Source organism: Sus scrofa, chromosome 17, assembly GCF_054392235.1.
Source record: "Sus scrofa isolate SSC_HxYL_T2T_F1_AM1 chromosome 17, Sscrofa_HxYL_maternal_Yorkshire_Landrace_v2.0, whole genome shotgun sequence".
NCBI lineage: Eukaryota > Metazoa > Chordata > Mammalia > Artiodactyla > Suidae > Sus > Sus scrofa.
The window spans coordinates 43,532,070-43,559,446 of NC_139399.1; the positions used below are offsets into that span (position 1 = coordinate 43,532,070).

Here is a 27,377-nt window from a genome sequence, read left to right on the forward strand (position 1 = left end):
CTAGAGCGGCCGGGGCGGTGCGCGGGCGGCGCGCGCAGACCGCCGGGAGCGGGGCGGACGCTCGCGCCCCTCCTTCACTCCCCGCCTCCGCGCCGTTGCGTGCTCGGGCTCCGGAGCAGATATGGGCGCCGCCGCGTGGGCATCGTCGCCCCTGCCGCCACTTGTGTCTCTCCTGCTGCTACTTCTGCCGCTCCCGGGGCTGCCTGCGGTCTCCTGGGACCCGGCCGGTTATCTGCTCTACTGCCCATGCATGGGTAAGGCCTCCTGAGCCCTCTGCTCAGATGGGGAAACTGAGGCCCAGAGAGGAGAAGCCGCTCCTCTGAGGCACCCAAGAGACGCCTTGGCATGTCCGAGAAAAGACCCCAGCGAGGGGCAGGGCCTGCTTCTTGCCTCTCTGCCCTAGTTGCCAGGGCACTGAGGGCCCTCTTTGTCCAAGCTTCCATTTGGCAGATGAGAATACTGAGGCCAGGAGAGTTTAAGTGTCTTGGCTCGAGGTCTAAGCCAGCCCAGTCCACTAAATGTAGTGGGGCAGGACTTGTTGTCACTGATGCAACGCTCCTCTGGGCGATTCTTTCATTCATTCAACAAATATTCACAGGGCGCCTCCTCTGTGCCCAGCCCTATTCTCTGCTCTGGGAATACGGTGGTGATAAGGCAAAGCTCCATGCCCTTGAAAAGCCTTCGTTTTAGTTGAGAAAGACAGACCATAAAAGGAAAACATAAAAAATAAGTAACTACACAGTATCTTAGGAGAGGATGAGCGCTATGGGAAAATAAAATAGAGCAGGGTAAGGAAGAATCTAAAGGCTGATTGAGGGCTGCAGTTTAAGTGGGATGGTGGATTTTTATTGTTAAAATCATTCCTTCCTAACATCCTCCAGACTCCTGACCATGAAGATTTGGCCCTCTGCCCGTTATCTCCACCACACTCTTCCCAGATTCTCCAGCTGTAGGCACAGTTATCCCTTCTGTTCCTTACACATGCTTGGATCCTGCAGCTTCTGCTATTGCCTATGCTAGTCCCTCTGCCTGGAACACCCTCTTCTTGCCTTCTGCCAGACCAGCTCCTCCCCATCCTCAGCCAGAGCTTAAATGTCACCAGAAAGCACTTCACTGACCTCAACCCAAATAACCTTCTCCAAATTGTTCTCTATCACCAAACGTTTTAAATTTTATTTTGGATGTATCTTTTTTTTTAATTTATTTTTTGAATGTATCAAAATTTATCACTGTATGTTTTTGTTTTTTGTCTTTTCTAGGGCCGCACCTGTGACATATGGAGGTTCCCAGGTTAGGGGTCCAATTGGAGCTGTAGCTGCTGGCCTACGTCATGGCCACAGCAACACCAGATCCAAGCCACAGCTGTGACCTACACCACAGCACGTGGCAATGCCGGATCCTTAACCCACTGATTTGAGGCCAGGGACTCAACCTCATGGTTCCTAGCCAGATTCGTTAACCACTGAGCCACAACGGGAACTCCTTATCACTATATGTTTAATGTCCCCCTGGCTGGACTGTGAAGGCCTTGAAGGGAGAGACCTTGTCCGTGCTCACGCCTGTATCTCAGCAACACCTAGCAGAGCACCTGACTTGGATTGGAGCTGGTCAACATTTGTGGAATGAATGAATGGATGTCATACTGGGTATAATGCAAAGAATCAGACAGGGTCCTTACCCCTGAGGCATTCAGAGGCTGAGGAAACAGCAGAAGGCCAGGAAGTGTGAAAAGACATTCTAGGAAGAGTGGAAAGCCATAAGTAACTCAGATCAAAGGTGGGAGGCAGAGGAGGGAGACTGAATTCGGCAGAGGGGTAGTGAAAGGCATCCCAGTGAGTGAGGCATTGGAGTGTAAGTGAGAGGCAAGAGCGGTGGAAGGGCACTCCTGGCTGATGGAACAGCAAGAGCAAAGGCATGGCGTGGGGATGGGACGTGTAGAGGACATTTGGGAAACAGCAGGGGATCTGCAGTGTCTGAGGCAGGGCCTGAAGGGCCTTGACTGTTGGACCTAGGAGTCCAGGCTTGATGCCATACTGCCAGCTCCCCTGGCTGTCCTTGATGTCTTGGCCCTCCCCATCCCTGGCTCCGCATCCTTTCTGAGCCTTGCATGCCCTGAGCCCCCAATGCCCCAGGCCTCACTTCACCTGCGGTATACCATCCAGGGCGCTTTGGGAACCAGGCTGATCATTTCTTGGGCTCCCTGGCATTTGCAAAGCTGTTGAACCGCACCCTGGCTGTACCTCCTTGGATTGAGTACCAGCATCACAAGCCTCCTTTCACCAATGTGAGTACCTCCCACTGTTGGCCCAGTTCACCCTTTCCCAGTCCTGCGCCCACTGCTTGACCCCAAGTCGTGCTGTAGGCTTTACCTCCCACCCCTCAGAATTTGCCTTTTCCCACACCCAAAACTGTCTTCCCTGGCTCATGGGCTAGCATTTATCCAGCCCCTGCTCTCTCTTCTAGGCACTGTGTCTGAGCACTACATGAGGATCCGCTCTTTCCCCTCTGGTCACATCCCTATGAGGAAATGGGTTTAGAGAAGTTAGGTAACTTACCCATACTCACACAGCTTGTGAGTAGTAGAGCCTATGTCTGACTCCAGACTGTGACCTAAACCTGAAGGCTCCATTTCTACCCTTGTTTGGTCCCACCCATTGGGCAAAGGTGATGGGTGCTCTGATCACTTTTAAAGAGAAACTGAGGCACGAGTTGGTTAATAGCATGTCCAAGGCCACAAACCCGAGCAGTCTGGCTCCAGCAACACCCCTCACCTTACCAAGGGATCCCTTAGTGTAATAATACTCAGCATTGTCTCATTTCTTACACATTCTTTGTGTCTTCCACCTGTCATGTGTTTGTCTTTGTTCACACTGTAACTCCAGGAACTGAATTAATATTTAATGGACTGACTTTGAAAGTTCATAATAAACTTCAAAAAATTATATTTGCTATGTATAAAACACTATTGCAATCTTACAGCCTTGTCTCTGCATAGATTTTATTTTTTTCCTGTATTTACAGAGGTTTTTTTTTTAAACATTTAGAGATTAAAAGCCAGAATACTTGAGATCAGAGCCTGGCTTGGCCACTGTCTAGCTGTATAGCCTGGACAGGGCACTGGGGCTCTTTGTGCCTCAGTTCCCTCTTCTTTAAAATGAGCTGGTTCTGGGGGATGGGGGGATGTGCTTGGGTTATGGGATGGAAATCCTGTGAAATTGGATTGTTATGATCATTATATAACTACAGATGTGATAAGTTCATTTGAGTAATAAAAAAAATAAATGAAATAAAATAAAATAAAATGAGCCGGTTGGAGTTCCCGTTGTGGCTCAGCAGCAAAGAACCCGACTAGTATCCATGAGGATTCGGGTTAGATTCCTGGCTCTGCTCAGTGGGTTCAGAATCCAGCATTGCTCTGGCTGTAGTGTAGGCCCACAGCTGCAACTCTGATTTGACCCCTAGCCCAGGAACTAGGTACCACAGGTGCGGCCCTAGAAAGACAAGAAATAAATACATAAAATTAGGTGGTAGTAATTGTTGCTACCTCCTTCAGTGAGTTAGTGATTGTGGCATGCCTTGAATGTTGTATGCCTTCCTCTTAGAATCAGCTGAGGCCATCAGTGTAAAGGGCCTAGGATCCAGGGAGTCCCCAGTAACCAGAAGCTGTTTGCTCTGACTGTATGCACCCACTGTCATAGTTTAGACATGGCCCATTTGTCGTGCTCTGGTTGGCTTGCTTTCTCTTGGCTTCTCAGCTAGTAGTCTTTCAGAATCTCCGCTTCTTTCTTTCTATGGGTTACTCAACTCACCCCAGATGGGCTCCCCTTCCCAACCGGGACTGTTCTCACAGAGGACACCAGGGACCTCAGAATTGCCAAATCCAGAGGTCATTTCTCGGTATCTATCTCAACTGACCTCCAAGTGGCATTTGACCCTTTGAGCCTCCCTCTCCTTCCTGAACTTTCCTCCTCCCCTGGCTTCTAAGGCACAGACCGTCCCTGCTTCAGCCTGACTTCTCCACATTTTCCTCTTTGTGGTGTAACAGGAGTTCCTCTCTCTCCACCCACTGTTTAAATGTAGATGTGTCTTCTCTTTCTATTTGCTTGTTAGCTGTGTGACTTCAGATGAATTATCGAGATTCTATCCACCTGGATTTCTTCATATGTAAATTGGAGATGGTTGTATTCCTGCCTCTTACAATTAGATGGTCAAATCCATGAAACATGAGTACAGCACCTAGTGCTAACCCAGCACTCAATAAATACTAGTTGCGGAGTTTCTGACGTGGCTCAGCAGAAGCAAATCTGACTAGTATCCATGAGGACGTAGATTTGATCTTAACTCACTCAGTGGGTTAAGAACTTCCATATGCCGTGGATGCAGCCCTGAAAAAGACAAAAAAAAAAAAAAAAAAAAGAGAGAATGTATGTGTATAACTAAGCCACTTAGCTGTATAACAGAAATTAGCACAACTTTGTAAATCAGCTATACTTTAACCTGTTCATGCTTCCCTATCTCTCAGACTTAGGGGAGATGCTCAAAAATACATGTTGGGAAAAAAACAAAGCAAAAATACATATAGAATAAATACTTGAACAAATAGAAGGACCATTGCAGTAGCCTCCTAATTCCTCTCCCTCCTGTAAACTTAACCATCAGGACATTCTCTCTTCTGCTACCAGCGTGATCTTTCAAAAAGCAGATGTCATATCATTTCTGCTTAAAATCCTTGAGCAAGACCCTGTTACTGATAATTAAGTTTCTCACCATCTGTTCTTTGGAACACCAATGGTTCAGGCAGGACAGGTATAGCGGTTAAGTCAGTTTGGAAAATTGTATTCTCAGTTCCTCATTCCTCAAAATTTGGAGATTCAAAATGCCCATTAGCAAACTAAAGACCCTGAGAAGTCCCGTTTTAAAGAAGCCTGCTTAACATAGCATTTCCCAAGCCTGTTTATTTCTGGTGCCTTTTTATTGCAGAACCCTTTATCCACCTGAACTGGTAGAACATGCTTAGGAACTCTGACCTACGGAATGAAGTCTAAATTGTATTTCATGGTGTTCTAAGAAATTTTCTTAAGTCTAGAAAAATACGGAGATCAATACAATCATTATCCATGTGCTACACTAGAAGTGATAATAATTAACGTTTTCTCATCTTTGCTTCATTTTTTCCTTTGGTTAATAAAAGAAATAAAAGGTTACAGATTAAGATTCTCTTAGCTTGAGGCTAATCCTAGTGTCACCCCTACTTCCATTCTTTTTTTTTTTGTCTTTTTGCCATTTCTTGGGCCGCTCCCGCGGCATATGGAGGCTCCCAGGCTAGGGGTCCAATCGGAGCTGTAGCCACCAGCCTACGCCAGAGCCACAGCAACGCGTGATCCGAGCCGAGTCTGCAACCTACACCACAGCTCATGGCAATGCCAGATCCTTAACCCACTGAGCAAGGGCAGGGATTGAACCCGCAACCTCATGGTTCCTAGTCGGATCCGTTAACCACTGCGCCACTACGGGAACTCCCCTGCTTCCATTCTGAGTGTCCTTGTGTCCATCTCCTGACAAAAAGGGCAGGAACTTCTTTAGGGCAAATACCTAGAGATGGAGGGAGCATTTAAAATTCTATTAGGTGCTACGAGAGGTACATTCCAAAGTAGTTGTTCCAAAATGTATACTTCTACTACCAGCCATATAGGAAAAATGCCCATTTCCCCATGTCCTTTCTAACAGAGTTAAGCTTTTAAATTTTTGCTGGTCTCATGGGTAAGAAGTGGTGTCTCGTTATTGTAATTTTCTTTTTCCTAATTCTAGTGATCCTGCACATCTTTTGAGTGTACTGGCTATTTGGGTTCCATTTGCTGTGAGTTGCTCACTCTTTTTTTTTTTTTTTTTGCCATTTTGCCATTTTGCCATTTCTTGGGCCACACCCACAGCATATGGAGGTTCCCAGGCTAGGGGTCAAATCGGAGCTGTAGCCACTGGCCTACACCAGAGCCACAGCAATGCTGGATCCAGGCCGCGTCTGCGACCTACACCACAGCTCACGGCAACGCCAGATGGTTAACCCACTGAGCAAGGCCAGGGATCGAACCCTCGACCTCATGGTTCCTAGTCAGATTCTTTAACCACTGAGCCACGACGGGAACTCCATGAGTTGCTCACTCTTATCCTTTGCCCATATTTTCTCTTGCATCATTTGTCTTTTTTTCTCATAAATCAGCAGGCATTTTTTAACATGACGGAAATTACTATTCTTTAGTTTGCAGATGTCTTCTCTTAGCCTCTGTCCCAACTTTGTTGTCTTTTGCCAAAAGTTTTTCAGTGGCATGTAGTCCAGGCTGTCTGGGTCTTAGTGTACATTTTGGTAAATGTCTTTGAAACAGCCACTAGGATACTGAGAAGGGGCCCTTACGCCTTCCTTTTCCCCACTTTTCCTGTAGCTCCATGTGTCCTACCAAAAGTACTTCAAGCTGGAGCCCCTCCAGGTCTACCACCGGGTCATCAGCCTGGAGGACTTCATGGAGAAGCTGGCACCCACCCACTGGCCCCCTGAGAGGCGGGTGGCATACTGTTTTGAGGTGGCAGCACAGCGAAGCCCAGATAAGAAGACATGCCCCATGAAGGTGGGTCCTGTGGGTATGGGAGACCCTTTCTGCCTCTTCCAGGTCCTTTAGGCCCCTGAGACACTGCATATAGCAATATGTGGGGGGAGGCACCAGAATAGCCTGGAATAGAAAGATGGAGACTTGTGTCCCATGTTTGACACTTGTCAGCAGTGTCACATTGGGCAGAGGACTTTGCTTCTTCTGAGCTTTTATTTCTACCTACAAAATAAAGGTGTCAGTCCTGCTCCATCATGTGCAAAAGTATCAGGAGAGCCAGGTGCCAGAGTGCTTGTAAACTGGAAGGTGCCACATCAATAATAACTAATACTCACATGGCACTGACTGCGTGCCAGGTACCATTTTAAGAGCTTTCTACATATTAACCCACTTAATCCTTAAACTGCTCCATGAGGAAAGTACACTTAATATCCCCATTTTATGGCGAGGACACTGAGCGCAACAAAGAGAGGTTCAACATTTTGTCCAAAATCACTTAACAAATACGTTGTGGTAATAAGACTTCCTAACTTGTATATTTTCTTGCCTCTCAGCAGGTAAATGAGAAGCTGTCGTGTTTTATCAATAGAAGTTTGTAAATTTCTGGCACTCAGGAGTAAGACAATCCCTAATATGTCTTTCAGTGCTTATGCTAAAGTCTGGGGAAGGTGGTTGAAATTTGAGAAAGGAGACCTTGCTTATAGCTCTAACATTGCCCTCACTTGCTGTGTAAGCTTGGACAAGCGTCTTACCATGTCAGCTCTGGTTTCCATCTTAAAAATAAGGGCCTTGGATTAGCTGGTCTTGAAAGTCTCTTGAAGCTCTTAGTCCATCATCACAAATCCAAGGTTGGCTTCCTCCCCAGGCTCCCACCAGTGCTGCAGGATATGGCATGTGAGCAGAAAAGACTCCTTCAGACACTGGCAAACATTTCCTGCTGGAAACCAGACTGGAGGCCAAACTGTCCTCCTCAGACCCTAGCCCAGGAATTCCTACTGGGACATCCTATGAGGGTATTTCAGCCAGAGTCAAACTGCCCAGGGTTCCCCCACTCACAGGTTCCTTGGCCGCATCTCTAACTGGTTTTTCCTCCCCCTTGGTAAGCCTGTGACTACTCTCTTTCTACAGGAAGGAAACCCCTTTGGCCCATTTTGGGATCAGTTTCATGTGAGTTTCAACAAGTCAGAACTTTTTGCAGGCATTTCCTTCAGTGCCTCCTACAAAGACCAGTGGATCCAAAGGTACGTGGAAGGGGCAGCATTGCTGGGTTTAGGGGAGGAGTATGGGGCCCATGGACGTTCCTGGCCCTCTCCCCCTCGGCCACACCCTGATGTGTGAGACCAAAGGTACGGCTGTTCTGTCTGCTGAACTTGGGATCTTGTGTGATCTGTTCCCATCTCAACACCTGACCTGGTGGGACGTTGACCTGCCACAGGGTTGAGCAAGAGTTTATCAGCCGATAAAGGATACCATAAAAAGAATATTGTGCAGTCATATGAGTCTCGATTTCCTCCTCTAGGCGTGAGAATCACTCCCCTGTTACCTTCCTCTTCACAAGGTGAAAATTGGAAGCAGCTTCTAGAGAAGAACAACTTCAGGTGCAGACTGAGAAATGATGTCATCCTGATAATAATTGGATGTGCTTTATTAATTGCATTCCAGTCAGCCCTATTAAAAAAAAAAAATAGGTTAGCAGGGCATAGGCACAGGCTGTGAAATATTTATAGAGCGTCTGTCACGTATGAGACATAATGCTCAAAGGCCAGAGAGATACATAAAAATGAGGAAGACCCAGTCTTTGCCTTCAGTTAGCTACAGTCTAGATGTAATGCTGACACTGACTAACACTTGCCCTTGATGCTACAGCGTGGCAAGGAAGAGCGTGGGCTTAGGAGTCAGGCTAGGGTTAGGAGCTGTGCAGAGTTTATGACTTCTTGTGTGGTCCCGGCACTTGGTAGTTAATAAGCCAAAGAGAGATTGATTCAGGGGAATGAGCACAGGCTGAGGGTGAGCCAGCCCTGAGCTCTGACCCAGCCCTGCTTCTTTCTCAGATGACCCTGAGGTGAGCCACCCCAGCTCTCTGGCGTGAGTTTCCTCCTTGTTTAATGGAAGGAGCACTATGGTATCTGCACTATGGTATAAAACACATGGCACATAGTAGGGGACCAACCAATGTTACCCATTACTAGTACTCACATGCTTTATTTTATTTAAGCCTCTGAGAAGTTTCATGAAGTGGGTATTATGATCAATTTCCATTTGACAGATGAGGAAACCGAGCTCACTGAGGTTAAGTAATCTGTCCAAGGTAATGCACCTGTTGACTGGGCAGCTGAGATCTGTAGGTGAGGCTTTTATAGGTAATACAGACATTTATTTAGTCCCTACTATGTTCCAGTTGCTGTTCTAAGTCTTCACTACCTAAGTCTTCTAAGGTAATAACTCATTTAATGCTTCCACAGGTCTGTGGCACAAGTGCTATTGTCATGTGTGCTTTGCAGGTAAGAAGATTGAGGCAGAGAGAAGTGAAGTCACTTGTCCAAAGTTGCATAGCTTGAAGTGGCAGAGCTGGGATTTGAACCCAGGCAGCTCAACTCCAGAGCACCCTTCTTCATCAGTGTGGGGAAAAGAGCTGTGCCTTTAACAGCTGCTAATTCCTATCTGGAACTTGCCTTCAGAGCTAGTTCCTGAGCTACTGAGAATACTCAGTCCTGGCAGAGCCTAATCACCCCACATTGTTGATCCTGGATAGGGGATTGTTGATTCCCATTTGATCACCTGCTTGGTTCTCCCCATTCAGCTCTGAATGACCCAGAGCTATTGCTAGAAGGCAGACCTTTCCTCAAAGGATGGCGATTTGCCTCTACAGTGCCAACTGGGTTGGGGCGGGGGACACCAGCTCTAAAAACAGCTCCAAAATCAAATACCAAAAAGCCGAAAAAACCCACATAATTCTGGTTGGAGGTGTTCCCTTGTGGCTCCAGAGGTTAAGGACTTGGCATTGTCACTGCTGTGACTCTGGTTACAGCTATGGTCTGGGTTCGGTCCCCAGCCCGGGAGCTTCCACATGCTGCGGGCACAGCCCCAAAAAAAAAAAAAATAATCCTGGCTGGAAGAGAAGAGGCAGTGGTGCTGAAACACTTGTTCATGGCCTTATTGTCTTGTTTGAGTTCATCGAGTTGTAGAAATTGTGTAAGGACTTGGGGAAGCTTGTGCCTGCCTTACAGCCATATTTTTGGGAAAGGAAGACTAATAGGGAAGATGAGGTTCCTGGAGGCAGTGTGAGAGAATTAGGGCCACCTAGGCAGCTGCCTTCCTTCACTCCTTTCTTCCTTCCACGCATATGTAAGAAACACCACCTGAGTGTCAGGCACTGGTATGAATGCCAGAGATACAGGCAAGAATAAGGCAGATTCGGCCCCTACCCTGATGGAGCTGAGTCTAACAGGGGAGACACTGAATAATCTTTTACATAAAATAGTTCCAGAAGATGTAGTGCTGTGAGGGATATAAACAGATGATGTGTGATTGGCAGGCAGAGACCTTGTCTTGTGTAACAAGATACCACTAACTGGGGGGCTTAAACAACAGCATTTATTTCTCAGTGTTCTGGAGGCTGGGACATCCAAGATCACAGTGCCACAATGGTCAGGTTCTAGTAAGGACTCCTTGGTTTGCAGGCACTGCCTTCTTACTGTATCTTTACATTGTAGAGAGAGAGAACAAGCTCCCTGGTCTCTTAGAAGGGCTTTAACCCCAATGCGAAGGCTCCACCCTCATGACCATCTAAACACAACCACCTCCCAAAGGCCTCATTACCTAATACCATCACATTGGGGGTTGGGGCTTCAACATATGGATTTGGGAGCAGGGACACAAACACTTAGTCCATGACAGATCTGAAGGATGAGGAGCCAGGCATGCAAAGAGCTGAAGGGAAAAGTAGTCTTCATGGCAGGGGACATCATGAGCTCTGAGGCAGGACAAGGGGTGGAAAGAGGCCAGTGTGGCCGGTGTGGGCACATGAGGAGGAGAAGGGTAGAGTGACCTGTCGTCTGTCCATCGCAGCGTAATACACCACTCTAAAACTTTGTGGCTCAACAACAATTTAGTATTACTTCTCAAAGTTCTCTGAGTTGACTGGACTTAACAAGACAGGTCTTTGATTTGGTTTTTGTTTTTCCATTTTCTTTATGGAATCCCAAATTTACAAAGTTTCAATCTATGTTAAACATCTGGATTCTTAGAATGAATACCATGTGGAATACCCACCACATTTGGTGTTCTATTTTGTTTTTTTTAATAAAAAAGAAAATTAAATTTAGTCACTCATCACCCCTCCAAAAAACTATTAGCATTTTGATGTATATACTTATACCCTCCAAAATGTGTATATTTTATATGTATACAGTACATACCTATGCATATTAGGATGAAACTATTATATATAGTTTATAACTAACTAGCTATCTTTTCTGAGAAGTAATTAATATTTACCAGGTTAGTAAATATTGTTGGCAGGATCAGCTCTAGACATGTAAAAACATGAGATTTCAAAAAATGGTTATTAGTGTGTTATGTGTATTCATTCCAGTGGAATATGTTGTGTATGTGTGTGTGTTTATTTATGTATTTTAACCATTTCTGAGTGCATAATTCAGTGGCACTAGGTATACTCACAGTGTTGTACAACCATCACTGCTCTCCATCTCCAGAGCTTTTTCATCATCCCCGAAACTCTGTACTACCCATTAAACACTAACCTTCCCAGCCTCTGGTAACTTCTATCTCTTAAGTATAATCGTATAATATTTATCCTTTTGTGTTGCTTACTGATCTTCAGGGTTAATCCTTGTAGAGTCTATTAAAATTTTAGTCCTTTTAGAATTCCCATCGTGGCTCAGCAGTTAACGAAACTGACTAGTATCCATGAGGACACAGGTTCGATCCCTGGCCTCTCTCAGTGGGTTAAGAATCCAGCGTTGCTGTGACTGTGGTGTAGGCCAGCAGCTGCAGCTCCGATTTGAAGCCTAGCCTGGGAACTTCCATATGCCTCGGGTGCGGCCCTAAAAAAGCAAGGAAAAAAAAAGTAGTCCTTTTAAGGCTATCCATTGTGCGTATAGGCCTTATTTTGTTTACCTGTTCCTCTGTTGATGGACGCTGGGGTTAGCTAGGCACTTCTTGCTAGTGGTCTCATGCTGGCTTCTAGAGACCACAGCTGGGATTAGTCATCTGAAGGCTCAACTGGGCTGCATGTCCAAGAGGGCTTGCTCATGGCTGACGGAGTCCTGGCTGTCATCTGGGAGCTCAGCTGAGGCAGTCACCTGGCATACATACTCTTGACCTCTCAGTGTGGCTCAGACTTCTGACAACACGGCAGCTGGGTTCTGAGAGTGGGCATCCAGGGTTTGAGTGTTCCAAGAAACAGAAAGTGGAAGCTGATGCCCCCTGAAGCCTCACCTGGCAACCAGGATGGTGTTACTCATGTCAAAATGCTATTGAGAGGGGACTCAAATTAACCTGCCACATAGAATGGGAGACTGGAGAAGTGGGCAGGGGTCAGACCATGCAGGGCTTTAGGCCCCAGTGAAACAATCTAAGAAGAATCCTGTGAGTGTTCTCAGGGGAGAATTTGAGAGAGTAAGTATTTTAAGCATTTTCTAAAGTAGCAGACCTTGCTTGCTGTAGAAAATTGTCTTTGGGGTCAGGAGCATGTGTGTAGGGAGAATGGCATTGGAAAGGGTCAGGTTCTTCCTAGCTTACTTGTGACTCTGCTTCCCTTCTGGCCACTGGTACTCCATCTGTAAGATGAAGGGATTGAGCAAGATCAGTCGTTTTCAAACTGAGTTTTAGGGTTCTGGAGACGTGCTCATAGTGCCACAGGGGAGGGAATGCAGGCCCAAGTTGGAGCTGCTCGGTTCCCCTCCCCCAGTGCCTTCAACCAGTAATCTTCTGGTATATCAGCTAAAAATTTGGGTGGCCATAGGTCTGAGTGTAGCAGATTTAATTTAGGCTACATTGTCAGAGTTCCCATCGTGGCCCAGTGGAAACAAATCCGACTAGGAACTACGAGGTTGCAGGTTTGATCCCTGGCCTTGCTCAGTGTGTTAAGGATCTGGTGTTGCCATGAGCTGTGGTGTAGGCCAGAAGCTGAAGTTCTGATTTGACCCCTAGCTTGGGAACTTCCATATGCCTCAGGTTATATTTTATTTTACAAAAAATTTATTTTAGTTTACAGAAAATAAAATAATTCAGGCTACATGTAACAGAAAACCCCAAGTAATATCAGATTAACAAGATAGGAGTTCCCGTCGTGTCGCAGTGGTTAACGAATCCGACTAGGAACCATGAGGTTGCGGGTTCGGTCCCTGCCCTTGCTCAGTGGGTTAATGATCCGGCATTGCCGTGAGCTGTGGTGTAGGTTGCAGACGCGGCTCGGATCCCGCGTTGCTGTGGCTCTGGCGTAGGCCAGTGGCTACAGCTCCGATTCAACCCCTAGCCTGGGAACCCTCATATGCCGCGGGAGCGGCCCAAGAAATAGCAACAACAACAACAACAAAAGACAAAAGACAAAAAAAAAAAAACAAAACAAGATAAAAGTTTGTTTTCTTAAGTAAAAAAGCCCACTGGATGACGGCTCCATTGTATAATTAGGAACCAAGCTCCCGTCTCTGCTCAGCTGTCCCAGTTTGGGCTTTTTTCCTTAGTGTCACTGCCTGGGCCAAGATGACTGAAGAAGCTACAGTCTTTGTGTTTTCCCTCCAGGCAGCTGAAAGGACAAAAGGGACAGGAGAAGGGCCCATCCTCACCTTTTTAAGGAGCTTCCTTACAGCTTACCTACAGCAGTTTATTGGCTAGTCCTACTTAGACATGTGGCCTTACTGAGCTATAAGAAGTACTGAGTAATGTCTTTATTTTGGGCTGCTTTGTGTCCAGCTGAAAATTGAACTCCAGGAGAAGAGGAGAAGAGGTATTTCTTCCCCCATTAAGTGATTCCCCACTGAGGATCTTTCTAGCTCTGCTGGTTCTGCGTCTGCCTTGATGGAGGTTTAATTCAGTAGACATTTATTGCACATTTACTGTTGGAAGGCTATGGACCATCATGCTGAACCATTCTCTTGGCATGAAGGTAACAGTGGAGATCTCAGTGGAGATGTGATAATAAAGAATCACTCCAGAGCTACACTGCACCTGGCAGCAGGAAAGCATACCTCCTTGAGCTGGAGAGTGACCAGGCAAGAGGCCTGACCTGTAGGGTCATCAGTCAGGGATGTGAACAGATGGAGCTGGTCAAGCTTTCTTTGCAAACAAGACCCTTATTCCCCATTTTCTCTCCAAACAACACCCTCCTTCCCATGGAGAGTCTTGGCCTCTTGCTGCTTTGTCAGATCAGAGCTGATGTTGCACTGGGACAGCTATGTGCCGATCCAGATTCAGGTAGAGGGGGTGGACTTTCCAGATCTGGAATTCACCAAGGGTCAGCAGCAGGTTCTTTCCAAGAGATCAAGGAGGGCACAGATCCTGATTTTATCCTAGTGTTCTAGCACCCTGGGAGATCACAGACTTGCTTTCCATTTGAAATGCTTTAAGGTGGCGTCAGGGCCTGGCTTAGCTGAGGGCCTGATCCACGGTAGATGCTCATTTACTGCTCACTTCTTCCTCTAACCCCGGACAACCTGAACTGGTCTTTCTGGTGAGATCCCTGAATCCTTATTCATTCATTCTAAATGTACTTACTGTAACTACTGTGTGTTGAGGCTTGTACTAGGGGCTGGGAGTCAGAAGAATAAACCACAGGAGTTCCCTTGTAATACAGCAGGCTAAGGACCTGGTGCTGTCACTGCTGTGGCACAGGCCTCGGAACTTCCACATGCCTCAGGCACAGCCAAAACCAAACCAAAACAAAAAACAAAAGAAGAATAAGCCACAGACTGGCTTTTGAGATGCTCATTGACTGGGTGGGGGAGGTAGGATTGAGGTGTAGTAGGTAAGAACAAAGGTTCTGTCTGGAGTAAACTGCCTGGATTCAGATCCCAGCTCCACCAGTTCCTAGCTGTGTGACCATGGGCATGCTGCTTAACCTTTCTGTTTCTCAATTTCCTCATCTGTGACGTGAGAATAGCATCAGGCTCTTAAGAGAATCAAGGAAGTTAATATACACCAAGTATTTGGAACATTGCCTGTCACATGTATGTAAGACGAGTGATATATAGAGCCAGGCTGTTGATGAACACTTGCTTGTTGCTTCCTTGGCACTGGCCTTGGCCCAGTGTATGGGGGCATACCATGGTGAGGAAACCTGCTCAGGGCCTACCGTCATGGCAGTTGGCAGGGAAGATGGTTAATTGAGCCCATCAGTGTGCAGAAGGCAGCAAAGGAAAGTGGGACAGAGCCCTCCCCCAGGAACTGAGGCTTGGGAGTAGTGACTGGTTTTGGAAGATTGGAAAGTGTTTGCAGAGCGAGGTGTTTGATTGGGTGTGAAGAAAGAGTGGCACGTCCACTGCAGCAATGTGGTTTGGGTGAAAGATTGGAATAGCCTCACTGACCAGCAGGAAGGGACTACATAGGCAAACTGTGGTTCATTTGTGCAAATGGAAAACTTCAGGAGATGCTAACATGATGACGTGATCCATACCATCAACATGGCCAAATCTATAAAACGTAAAGTTGAATTTTCAAAAAGTTGAAATAGGTTACATCCAATATGATGTCAACAATGATGGTGGTGATGATAAGAGAATTTTCTGAAAGCCTTATACGTGCCAAGCACTGTTCTATATGCTTTGATAATATTAATCCATTCGATCTTCTCGACAGTCCTATGAAGTAGGAACTATTATCAGCGCTACTGTGTGGATAAGGAAACAGGCACGGAGTGGTTAAGTCGCCTGCCCAAGTTAGTGAGTGGCATAAACATTATTAGAACAAGGTCATCTGGCTTAACAGGCCATGACTTACCATCACTCTGTGTAAAGAGCACATAGGATCATACCTTTCTGTATAAATAGTAAAAGGAGAGTTCCTGTCGTGGCTCAGCGGAAACAAATCTGACTAGTATCCGTGAGGACAGAGGCTTGGTTCCTGGCCTCACTCAGTGGGTTAAGGATCTGGTATTGCCATGAGCAGTGACGTAGGTTGCAGACGCGGCTTAGATCTGGTGTTGCTGTGGCAGTGGTGTAGGCCAGCAGCTACAGCTCTGATTCGACCTCTAGCCTGGGAACCTCCATATGCCGCGGGTACAGCCCTTAAAAAAAAAAAAAAAAAAAGACAAAAAGTAAATAAATAAATACATAATAAAAGTATACTCATGCATAAAAGCACAGTATTTACTAGAAAGAAAAATGCTCATAGAATAGAGCTTTTGTTTAGGTGTGTATTTTTTTTTTAATCTGAGACAAAGTATTAATATTTGCTAATTTGGGTCACAGGCATGTGGACTGTGAAATTATTTTCTGTATTTTCCTGTATGCTCTGAAATATTTAATAACTTTTTCATTGAGATTTCTAGTGAGGTAACTGTAGATTCTCAGTCACTTGTAAGAAATAGTTCAGAGAGATTGGGTGTACCCTTTACCCAGTTCCCTCCAATGGTAACATTCTGCAAAATTGTAGCACAATATCACAACTAGGATGTTGACATTGGTACAATCCACCCATCTTACTCAGATTTCCCCAGTTTTACTTGTACTCATTTCTGCGTGTTGTATTTGGTTCTGTTAGTTGTATCACATGTGTTTGTTCATGTATCCATCACCACAGTCAAGAGATCAAGCAGTTCTAACATCACAAAGATCCTTCTGTGACCAGTTTATAACCACTCCCACCTCCCTACACACACCCTAGCCCCTGGCAACCACTAATCCCATCTCCATTTCTGTTTTCTCCACTTTGTCATTTCTCAAATGTTATATAAATGGAATTATACAGTATGTGACCTTTTGAAATAGGCTTTTCACTCAGCATAATTCCTTTGAGATCCATCCGAGTTGTTTCTTGTTCAATAGCTGCTTCCTTTCTGTCGCAATACTATTCTGTAGTGTGGCTGTACTGCAGTTTGTTTAACCAGACACTTGTCAAACGACATCTGAGTGGTTTCCAGTTTTTGACTATTATGAATAAAGCTGCTGTGAACATTTGTGTACTAATTCATGTGAATATAGGTTTCCATTTCTCCGGGATGTCTCTGGGTCATGTGGTAATTGTATGTCCACTTTTACAAGAAACTGCCAGGATGTCTGGAACTGTCCTCCAGAGTGGCTGTGCCTATTTTGTACATGTAGGAAAAGAATTTTGGCTGGCAAAAGGAAGGCATGCCAGGTAGTGGGGAGAAATCTGCAAAGATCTGGAGTTTAAAAGTACATTGCAAGTTTATGGAACAGTGAGGGGTTTTTTTTTGTTGTTGTTGTTTTTTTTGTTTTTTTTTTTTTGCTTTGCTTTTTAGGGCTGCATCCGTGGCATATGGAGGTTCCCAGGGTAGGGGTCGAGTCGGAGCTACAGCTGCTGGCCTAATCCACAGCCATAGCAACATCAGGTCCAAGCTGTGTCTGCCCGACAGCTCATTGCAATGCTGGATCCTTAACCCACTGAGTGAGGCCAGGGATCAAACCTACATCTTCATGGATACTAGTCAGATTCCTTTCCGCTGTGCCACAATGGGGACTTTGCGAGGCATTTCGTGTTGCTGGAATATACATAGTCTGGGCTTAGCTGATGAGGGAACACAGGTTTGCTCCTTACTCATTCAGTCAACAAGTCTTTACTGAGCTCTTACAGGTGCCAGACACTATTCTAGGCACATGGAGATACTGCCTTTAGAAGCCTGAGTCCAGCAGAAGAGACGAGGTGAAATAATTACAAGGTGCACTGTGTACGGGGAGCAGGAGAGCCTCCAGCAGGATTGATGGGGGCATCTGCAGACTTCTGGTGCTTTCCATGAGAGCAGGGACGATGCCTGTCTCCTTCTTGCCTGGGCCCCGGCACATAGAAGGCCATCAGTTGCTATGTGTTAAATGTGGAATGAGTGATCTCCTCCAGTGTACACATTCCCTGTGAGTGTGTCCGTTGCCCTCTATAAGCAGCCGCGCTTCCCAGTCCCACTGTGTGGGTAAAAGGGCAGAGACTCAGTCTAGACACCCCACCCTGGAGTGAATTACCGCACCACAGATTGGAAGCCAGCATGACATACAAAAGGTTGGAATGCTCTACTGTAAAATTTTAATTGTTAAGCAAAGAGGGTTGTAAATTCCGTGTGGCGGGACAGTATTGCATATTGTGCCTGTTGCCGCCGCCAAGGTCTCTTATCAGCCCGTTGGGATTTCACAACCTCTTGTGCTTCTTGCATGTTACAGGGGCCCCTCCGCAGGGTCTCTGGGGCATGGTGCAATGCCATCCTTTTTCCCGTGGGGGTGGCAGCCAGACTCTGTGCATCCTCTGTCTGACTTGTCATTCTGTCTCATGCCTAGATTTTCTCCAAAGGAACATCCAGTGCTTGCCCTGCCAGGGGCCCCGGCTCAGTTCCCCGTCCTGGAGGAACATAGGCCACTTCAGAAATACATGGTGTGGTCAGACGAGATGGTGAGGACAGGGGAGGCCCAGATCCGTGCCCACCTCATCCGGCCCTACGTGGGCATTCACCTGCGCATTGGCTCTGACTGGGTAACTTCCCCCTTCCTCTCATGGCTGCGTTGGATGTGTCTCTGAGCAGGGCCCACATCTGTGGGGGTTGAACACTGAACCCACCCACTAGTCCTAGCCAGGGCAGAGAAGTCTCATTGACCAAGTTCATGGGGTTGTGCCCCGCTATCCCACCACAGACACATCAGAAATGCAGCAAGCCAGAGGGACCCCCACAGCCCACAGTCCTCTGTCCCAGTTCAGTGTTTAGCCAGTAGACTTCTTGTTGAAAAACAAGCCCTGGAGTTTGGGTGGGGCTCCCAAGAAATGAAGCTGTCATCCTCCAAATTCTGCAGCTGCTTAAATGTGTGGAAACTTCATCAGGTTATCCTCCATGTGAAAATGACCAGAGTCATGCAGACAGTCTCCCTAGTTTACGTAAGAGGATACACACATCCATCCATATATATGTACGTTGGAAATACTCATTGCTGAAAACTTGAAAAATACAGAAGAGTTTAGAAATTAGATCAAATGGAGTTAATTGAGGAAGTAAGCACACATTTACCCACTGGACTCCCTTCCACCCCCTTTTCCACAAAGAGAAGGAGCCAGGCCCAGAATATTTTATGAGTGGTTTCAGTCAGACCTTCAGGGAACTAATAGTTCCCATCTACTTTCCTAGAACATAAAAAGATATAAGATACTGTTTTGCATAAAACTAGCATAATGCTAACAGCAAGTTCAGGTAAATAAGTTTAGTCCATTCTTACTAATGAACATAGATGCCCAGATCCTGAGTAAAATATTAGCAAGTAAAGTCCAGTAGCATATTAAAGAAGATACAACACAAACAAGTAAAATTTATCTCAGGGCAGTTCCCGTTGTGGGTCAGTGGAAACGAATCTGACTAGCATCCTTGAGGACTCAGGTTCGATCCCTGGCCTTGCTCAGTGGGTTAAGGACCCAGCATCGCTGTGATCTATGGTGTAGGTCACAGACAAGGCTTGGATCTGGTGTGGCTATGGCTGTGGCGTAGGTCGGCGGCTACAGCTCCAATTAGATCCCTAGCCTGGGAGCCTGCATATGCCATGGGTGCAGCCCTAAAAGACCAAAAAAAAAAAAAAAAAAAAAATCTCAGGAATGCAGTAAAATTCACTATATTAACACCCAAAGAAGAAAAATCATAGTCATTCAGTGGAGGCCAAGAAAGCACTCGATAAATAGTCAACATTCATTTATGATTTAAAAAAAAGGGAGTTCCCGTCGTGGCGCAGTGGTTAACGAATCCGACTAGGAACCATGAGGTTGCGGGTTCGGTCCCTGCCCTTGCTCAGTGGGTTAACGATCCGGCGTTGCCGTGAGCTGTGGTGTAGGTCGCAGACGCGGCTCGGATCCAGCGTTGCTGTGGCTCTGGCGTAGGCTGGTGGCTACAGCTCCGATTCAACCCCTAGCCTGGGAACCTCCATATGCCGCGGGAGCGGCCCAAGAAATAGCAACAACAGCAACAACAACAACAACAGACAAAAAGACAAAAGACAAAAAAAAAATAAATAAATAAATAAAATAAAATTTAAAAAAAAAAAAAAAAAAAAAAAAAAAAAAAAAGAAGAAAAACAACTCAACCAACCAGGAATACAAGGGACCCACCTTAGCTTGATAAAGGCTATCTCTCTGAAACCTACAGCAAGCATGTACTTCACGGGAACTATCAGAAGCTTTCCCACTGAAGTCAGAAATCAGATAAGGCTGCCCATTTATCACCACCACAGTTCAGAATTCTACTGAAAGTCCCAGATAATGCAGTAAGACCAAGAAGAAGAAGAAAAAAAAAAAAAAAACTGCAAAAAAGCCAATATCCCACTACCCAGAAATAACCCCTGGTAACTGCTTTGATGCATTTCCCTTATCCCCCAAAGCTTTAAAGAAAGAGAGGAAGGAAGGAAAAAAGAAAGAGAAAAAATTTGAGCTCCTCCTGTCCTGCCTGCCTGTTTCTCTTCCCGGCTCCCGCTTCTGGGTGGCTGCCTTCTCTAACTCTGTCCCCACCCGCCCCGCAGAAGAACGCGTGCGCCATGCTGAAGGACGGCACTGCCGGCGCTCACTTCATGGCCTCCCCGCAGTGCGTGGGTTACAGCCGCCACACCGCCGCCCCGCTCACCATGACCATGTGCCTCCCCGACCTGAAGGAGATCAGGCGCGCCCTGAAGCTCTGGGTGACGGCGCTGAGCGCCCAGTCCGTCTACATCGCCACGGACTCTGAGAGTTACCTGCCGGAGATCCAGCAGCTCTTCAAAGGAAAGGTATGTGTGGGGGCGTGGGCCGTGGGCGGGGTGGGAGAGCAGCAGCAAGGGAATCAAAGCAAGTGCCCGGTGGCCCACTGGCACCCACCGCGGTCTTCATGGCCTCCCACCGCCAGGCGTTTGCTTGAACATCCAGCTCCTCTCCAGTTCCTACTCTTCCTCAAACCTCAGCTGGAACACCTCCGTGGGTGCTCCAGGTTTCCCTCCACTCCTGTGGCTAATGCAGCTGAGCTGGGACCTGGCCCAGCTCTTCATCACATCTCCCCTTGAGACACTTTCTAGACTGGGAGACTAGTCCAGACCGTTAGAAACATGCCTTATTTTTTCCGAGGAATAGTGGCTCCTTGAAGGCAGGTTCCAAGGCAGACCTTGGACTCAGCAGTTCTCTTCCTCTGTGTCTAGCCTGGTGCTTTTGCCTCCTCTGGGGCTGACACCCCACCTTGCCATCACCAGTGTCTAGTACAGTGCCTCGCACCTGCTAGACACCTAGTAAATGTTTGGTGAACAAGAACGTAGAGAGTGGGCCCTTGCTAGGGATCCAGTACAACAGAGGGGTTAAGAGCGTGGGCTCTGGAGCCCAGGGATGTGGACTCTTCTCACTGCCCCGCCTTGCCTAAGCTGCTGTACCTCTCCGTGCTTCTGCTTCCTCGACAGTAAAATGGGACTGAGAACAGTGCCGGTCTCCTAGGGTCATTGTGAAGATGGAATATAAAAAAATTAAAACAGATCTGGTACAAAATAAGTGTTCAATAAAGTTAGCTATCAATGATGGTAGAAGTAGGTGGTTGATGAATAAAGAGAAGGCTCTTTTGTGCTTAGTACCTGCTAAAGGAAGTGGTAAATAGTAGGTCTCTAGTATCTGAGTAAATAGTAGAACATGCTTGGTACTGTGTGAGTGAAGAATAGGTAATGAGTAATTATGTATCGAAAAGTAGCTGAATTAATAGTGAACATTCAATAAGACTTGAGCCAATGAAAACAGTAAATACTTGTGCAGACTTTCAAAGGCAGACATCTGCTGTCTAGCAGTGGGTGCCCTTGGCTCTATGTCCAGGGGTTCCCTTTCTCTTTTTTACCGGCTTGCAGAAGTGCATTCTGGTCCCCACCCACCCACTTTATAAAAGAGTATCAGAGGAGTTCCCGTCGTGGCGCAGTGGTTAATGAATCTGACTAGGAACCATGAGGTTGTGGGTTCGATCCCTGGCCTTGCTCAGTGGGTCGAGGATGTGGTGTTGCCATGAGCTGTGGTGTAGGTTGCAGACGCGGTTCGGATCCTGCGTTGCTGTGGCTCTGGCGTAGGCCAGTGGCTACAGCTCCAATTAGACCCCTAGCCTGGGAATCTCCATATGCCGCAGGAGCGGCCCTAGAAAAGGCAAAAAGACCAAAAAAAAAAAAAAAAAGAGTATCAGAGCCAGGAAACCTTGGAGCACCTCTGACCCAACCCCTGCCTTTTATATCTGAGGAAATCAAAGTCCCAAGAAGGGATAGAATTTACCCAGGAGGTCTCAGAGCTAATTTTAGTGGCCATGACGTAGAGCCGGTAAGTTCCAGGGCGTGGGTGGAATTGTTCAGGGGATTTTGGCCATGATTAAACTGGCATTATTTTTCTGCTGCCATCCAAATAGCAAGATGATGATTTTTGTTACATCAGAAATCTCTGTGTGACAGCAAAGCACTTTCAGCCCCAGCTCTGCCCACATCTCTGTACTAAGTTGAAGCATTTGGAGAGTCCCCGGGAGTTTTTTTGTGAGTTTTTAGAGTTGGTATATTTTTTACACCTTGAGCCTCTTGCCGTTTTCTATTTCCTGTTCCTGTGCCACTGTTTTTGCCCTTCTCCACTCCTCAGCCTCCTTCTCCATGAGCTCAGTCCACCCTTCCTCCTGAATTGAGCCCTGCTCCTCCATTAAGCTGGGCCAGTGCTGAGCTGGGGATAGTGATAAGATGTGGTGCCGCCCTCCAGGGCCCACAGTTTAAACCCAGGAAAAGAGACTCGCGAAGTAAGATATGTCACAGGAAAGGGCCAAGCACGAGGAGGGGGGGCTCATCCACTTGCTTGTCCAGTTAAGAGATGTATGTTGAGGCAGGCCCTCCAGCCAGCAGTGACAGCAAACTGACAGAGCCCCAGCCTCGGTCAGGTGCAGGAGATGGATATTAATTAGAGAATCACTAAGGAGTGAAAGCTGTACACTCAGATGTGTACTACGAAGCAAAGGAACATGGTTCTGTGAGAGTGTAGAACAGATGAGCGTGGACTAGACTAGGGGGCCAGGGAGGCCAAGTTGGTGAGACTGGGGGCTCAGAGTGAGAGTTAAGTAGGAGTTAACCAGACAAAGAGCCAAATACCCCACATGGAGAGAAGAGCATATGCAAAGGCCCTGAGGAGAGAGGGAGCCTGGTGTGTAGTGCTGGAGCTCAAGGGGTGATGCAGGGAGGGAGGTGGAGAGGCAGCTGAACAGGCACATTCAATGTGGGCCACATTCAAGATGTCTTTTTTATCTGAAGAGCAGTAGGATGCTCGCTCTGCTTGGGGCGGAGGGAGGAATAGAGGGGGAGGGGAATCTAAAAAAGTTTCCTTGGGCTGCCTATGGGTAAGCAGACCAGGAAGAGCAAAGATTATGACGGCTGGCAAGGGAGTGGTAATCCATCAAGAGAAGGGTTCACCTTTAGGGACTATCTCGGGAATAGACTGGACAGGACTTTAGTCTTGAAGGCATCCAGGCAGCAGAACCAGGTGGGTGGAATGCTCTTTGTTGAGATCATGGTTTGGTGGGAGAAGTCAAGCCCCTCAGGCTAGGGCTTCATGAAACAGTTAGACCTTGAGCTGAGCCTTGACAGTGCGGTGGGGGCTGTATTGGCTGGGCAGAGGCATTCCCAGCAGAGGGAACCAACAGGCAAAGGCAGAGTGTGAATGCCTGGTATGTTTGGAGCTGACGGCCCGAGGCAGCTGCTGGGCAGCACTTCTCGCAGATGCCCCAACCCTACATCCTGATCCTCTGGACGCCTCCTTTTATGTCTGTGACTTCAGCACAGGGAAGGACGGTGGGGGTGGCTGCAGGCCTTGGCTGAGCCAGCCACGTCAGCCTGCACCCTGACTAAAATGTCCTGCCCTTCCTCCTGCAGGTGAAGGTGGTGAGTCTGAAACCTGAGGTGGCCCAGATCGACCTGTACATCCTTGGCCAGGCTGACCACTTTATTGGCAACTGTGTATCCTCCTTCACTGCCTTCGTGAAGCGGGAACGGGATCTCCAGGGGAGGCTGTCCTCCTTCTTCGGCATGGACAGGCCTCCTCAGCTGCGAGACGAGTTCTGATCCTGGCTAGAGCAGGCCACCTGTCTGAGCTGTTCCCTCCAGCCAGGTCTGGCAGCCAGAAGTGCTGCCAGGATTGCTCCGCAAAGATCAGAGAACAGAGGAACATACCAGGGACTTCCTGAAGGAGGAAGGCAGTCCGTTTCCCAGGGCACAGGACTTCCAAGCTTCTCGTAGCCAGACCATCTACCTTCCTCATGTGCTCCCTGCTACTTCTCCTGGGAATTTCTTATACCAGCAAAACAGTCCAAGCTTTGTTTTTTGGTCTGCCCTGCTCTGAATAGCTTGGGATGCTAAACTCTCTTCAGAGAGAGTTTTTATATATATATTTATATAGAGAGATTTTTATAGTTTTGATACAAGGTCATGACTCCCCTAGAATTTCCCTTATTTTAAAAAATCAGCAAAGTTCAGGAGTTCCCTGGTGGCCTAGCAGCTAAGGATCCAGCACTGTCACTGCTATGGCTCGGGTCACTGCTGTGATGTGGGTTTGATCCCTGGCCCAGGAACTTCCACAAGCCACAGGCTCTGCCAAAAAAAAAAAAAAAAAAAATCAGTGAAGTTCATTAACACAGGTTCCTAAAGTGACCTTAATGGAATGTGGATAAGGCCAGATGTGGGTGAGTATATTGAATGCTTTTCCAGATGACCCCCAAAGTGGCCCTTGGTCTTACATCCGCTGCCTGGCGGGAGCCACTATCAACCGTCTCTTCCTAGACCATTTCCAGGGTTTGGGACAGGAGCACTGTCCTCCATTGTAAATGCTATGCAAATAGAACTTAGCTATCACTGTCAGTACTGCTCACACGGCAATCCCTGGCGAGGAGCGCAAAACCCATCATGATCTTCTTCTCAGAGTCTCTTGGCTCCCACAAACCTGGCACCATCAGGGTCTTGTAACACATCACCAGGACCAAGCTTGGCCTGGCGGGATCCTTCTGAAATTTCCTGACCTCCTGTCCCAGGCGGCCTGGGTGTACAATTTTGCCATTGAGCTGGTATCCAAGCTGTCCTCCCAGCCCTCCTCCTGCAGTGGAAGCCCGCAGCCGATATTCTTACAATGGAGTGTTTGCTAAGCCGCTGACCAGGCAGAAGATGCTCGGTGCCCAGGAGCCATCAGACCCCCAGATTCCCCCATCCTGTGTAATCAGGCTTAAGGTGTTATAGTCCTAAGTTTCTTTGTCTCTCAGATGCTGTAGTTGTAAAATCCCTGACTCCTGAGAGTCTGATTTTTTGGCCTTGTGGTTCCAAAATTCATGTCTAATACCTGCTGATCTCTTCCTTGCCACATGGCCTCCCTCAGCCTTCAAACCTGGGAAGGTGGAGGAGACTGGTGAGAGCCAGGCCCAGAGCTCCCTGCAGCAGTGTCCCTTGGGTTATCTTTAGAAAGAAAAAAATTTTTTTCAGGGCAGACTGAGTCAGAGGCTGCAGGGCAGTGAGGGTCTCAAACCCTATTGGTGCATTTGCTGTTTAGAGCTGCTTCCCAACTCAGTGGGAGAAACTATACAGAAAGGGCATTTGTGTTTACCCTCTGCGGAAAATGTTTCAAATCCTGAGTCCTGAGAGGTGGTTTATCTGTTCAGACTTGTTCACAAGCCTCACTGAGAGACCTGGGAGCAGGCATGCCCCTGTCTTGATCGGTGGTTGGGAAAGTGTGGCCGTTCAGCTGATCTGGGTTTGTTTGCAGCCTCACACTAGGTACTCGTGTTAGAGCCTGGGGCTCTGAGGGGACATCCAGAACATCTTGATGAACATCGGCCATTGTCACAGCTTGTGTTTCTGGAGGCGAGGGTGCTGGAGTTGTGGTCAGACTTGGTGTGTTCTGTAGGTGAGCACTTTATTCCTCTTTAACCCAGTTTCCTCACCTATAAAATGGTGATAAAACAGACAGGGCTGCTGAATGGTGCCAATCAGATAAAGCATGTATATAAGAGCACATTGTAAACTTGAACGAGACAAAGGCACGTATGTGGCTGTTGATTAATTTGACTGCCTCTTGTACGTCTCCTCTGTGCTTGCTGAGTGCTTTGTGGACATTCTCTGGTTTAGCCCCTCCACTCAGCCCCCGGAAGTAGGAACTTACTCTTTCTGCATAAGACAAAATTAAGGCTGAGCAAAATTCCCATAGTTTGTCCAAGGCTGCACAGCTGGTGGTGGGAAGCCAGGATTTCACCTCCAGCAGGCAGTGCTGTCAGCCAGCCTGCTCCATCGCCTCCACTTCACAGGATGCTCTTAGTGCTGTGTGCCTTGGAGGCCTCGAATGGAGAAATGATCAGCCACCTTAGTCCCCACTGGGTTCCTGTCCTGGGTTTGCCACTGCCAGGAGGTTTCGGGGAAGGAGACTCACCCAAGAAAAAGCCCACATGGGAGTTCCCGTAGTGGCTCAGTGGTCAACGGATCCGACTAGGAACCATGAGGTTGCAGGTTCCATCCCTGGCCTCCCTCAGTGGGTTAAGGATCTGGCGTTGCTGTGAGCTATGGTGTAGGTCAAAGGCGAGGCTCAGATCTCAAGTTGCTGTGGCTGAGGCATAGGCCGGCGGCTACAGCTCCAGTTGGACCCCTAGCCTGGGAACTTCCATATGCTTCAGGTGCAGCCCTAGAAAAGACAAAAAAAAAAAAAAAAAAAAAAAAAAAAAAAAAAAAGAAGAAGAAGAAGAAGAAAGAAAAAACGAACGCACATGGAGCTTATAGCTCTCTTGGGTAGTTATTTAGTCCAACATGCTTTCATTCAGCAGGTGTTTATTGCCCCACTATGTGCCAGGCTCTGTGCTCAGTACTAGATATTCAGCAGGGAAGCAGACATAAAGTCTTTGTTCTGAAGGAATTTGCATTCTAATAAGTAGAAGACTTAATAAGCAAATGAACCGGGGGAGGTGTTAATTAAGTGCTAGAAAGAAAAGGCGGCCATCAGACTTCTGAGGGGCAGCAGTGCTGGTTTAGGCGGGGAACTCAGGGAAGGCCTCTGAAGAGCTGCTCTGGACAGGGTGGGGCACACTCATCAGCGCATTCCTGACGGAGGAACTGGCAAGTGCAGAGGTCCTAAAGCTGGAACAAGTGTTTGAAAAATAGCAAGGAGGCCAGTGTGGCTGGAGTGGCAGCAGTGAGGCAGGGAACGGAATAGATGAGAGCAGCTGATGACATGACTCATCCTACAGCCTGGAAGGTGGTATAAGGTCAAGATTTTGCTTTTATTCAGAGAACTATGGGAAGCCTTGTAGGGTCTGAACAGAGGAGGATCATGATCTGATTTGCATTTTTGAAGGACCTCTCTGGCTGCCGCATGGAAAAGAGGTGGGAGGGCAGAGGGGGGCAGTTGCAGGGATGCAGGTGAGAGAAACGATGGGACTCAGGCAAAGGCCGTTGCCTTGAAGGTGGTGGAAAGTGGTCAGACTCTGGATATATAGAATTATTTTAAAAGTTCCATCTCTTTTAAAGATACGCTTTTGCATAATTTTAATCATGTGGTATATACAATGTAATGTCCTGTTTTTCACTTAATAGTATGTCATGTTTTCCATGTTGGTATATGGCCTGAATAAATGGTTTTAATGATAGAAGA

The 27,377-nt window shown here is 47.2% G+C and overlaps 1 protein-coding gene across 2 annotated transcripts; it reads left to right on the forward strand.

Moving 5' to 3' along the window:
- Window positions 1–121: 121 nt before the first annotated feature.
- Window positions 122–27,377, forward strand: POFUT1 (protein O-fucosyltransferase 1). Of its 2 annotated transcripts, NM_001129952.1 has the most exons (7): window positions 122–254; window positions 2,163–2,284; window positions 6,438–6,620; window positions 7,728–7,840; window positions 18,062–18,254; window positions 20,270–20,512; window positions 23,633–23,821. In NM_001129952.1, the coding sequence occupies exons 1-7, from the start codon at window positions 122–124 to the stop codon at window positions 23,819–23,821; spliced, it is 1,176 nt and encodes a 391-aa protein (NP_001123424.1). The 2 variants fall into 2 exon arrangements, with proteins under 2 accessions (NP_001123424.1, XP_084858984.1); XM_085002858.1 differs by lacking the exons at window positions 122–254; window positions 2,163–2,284; window positions 6,438–6,620; window positions 7,728–7,840 and adding an exon at window positions 13,474–15,659 and having other exon boundaries at window positions 17,188–18,254; window positions 23,633–27,377.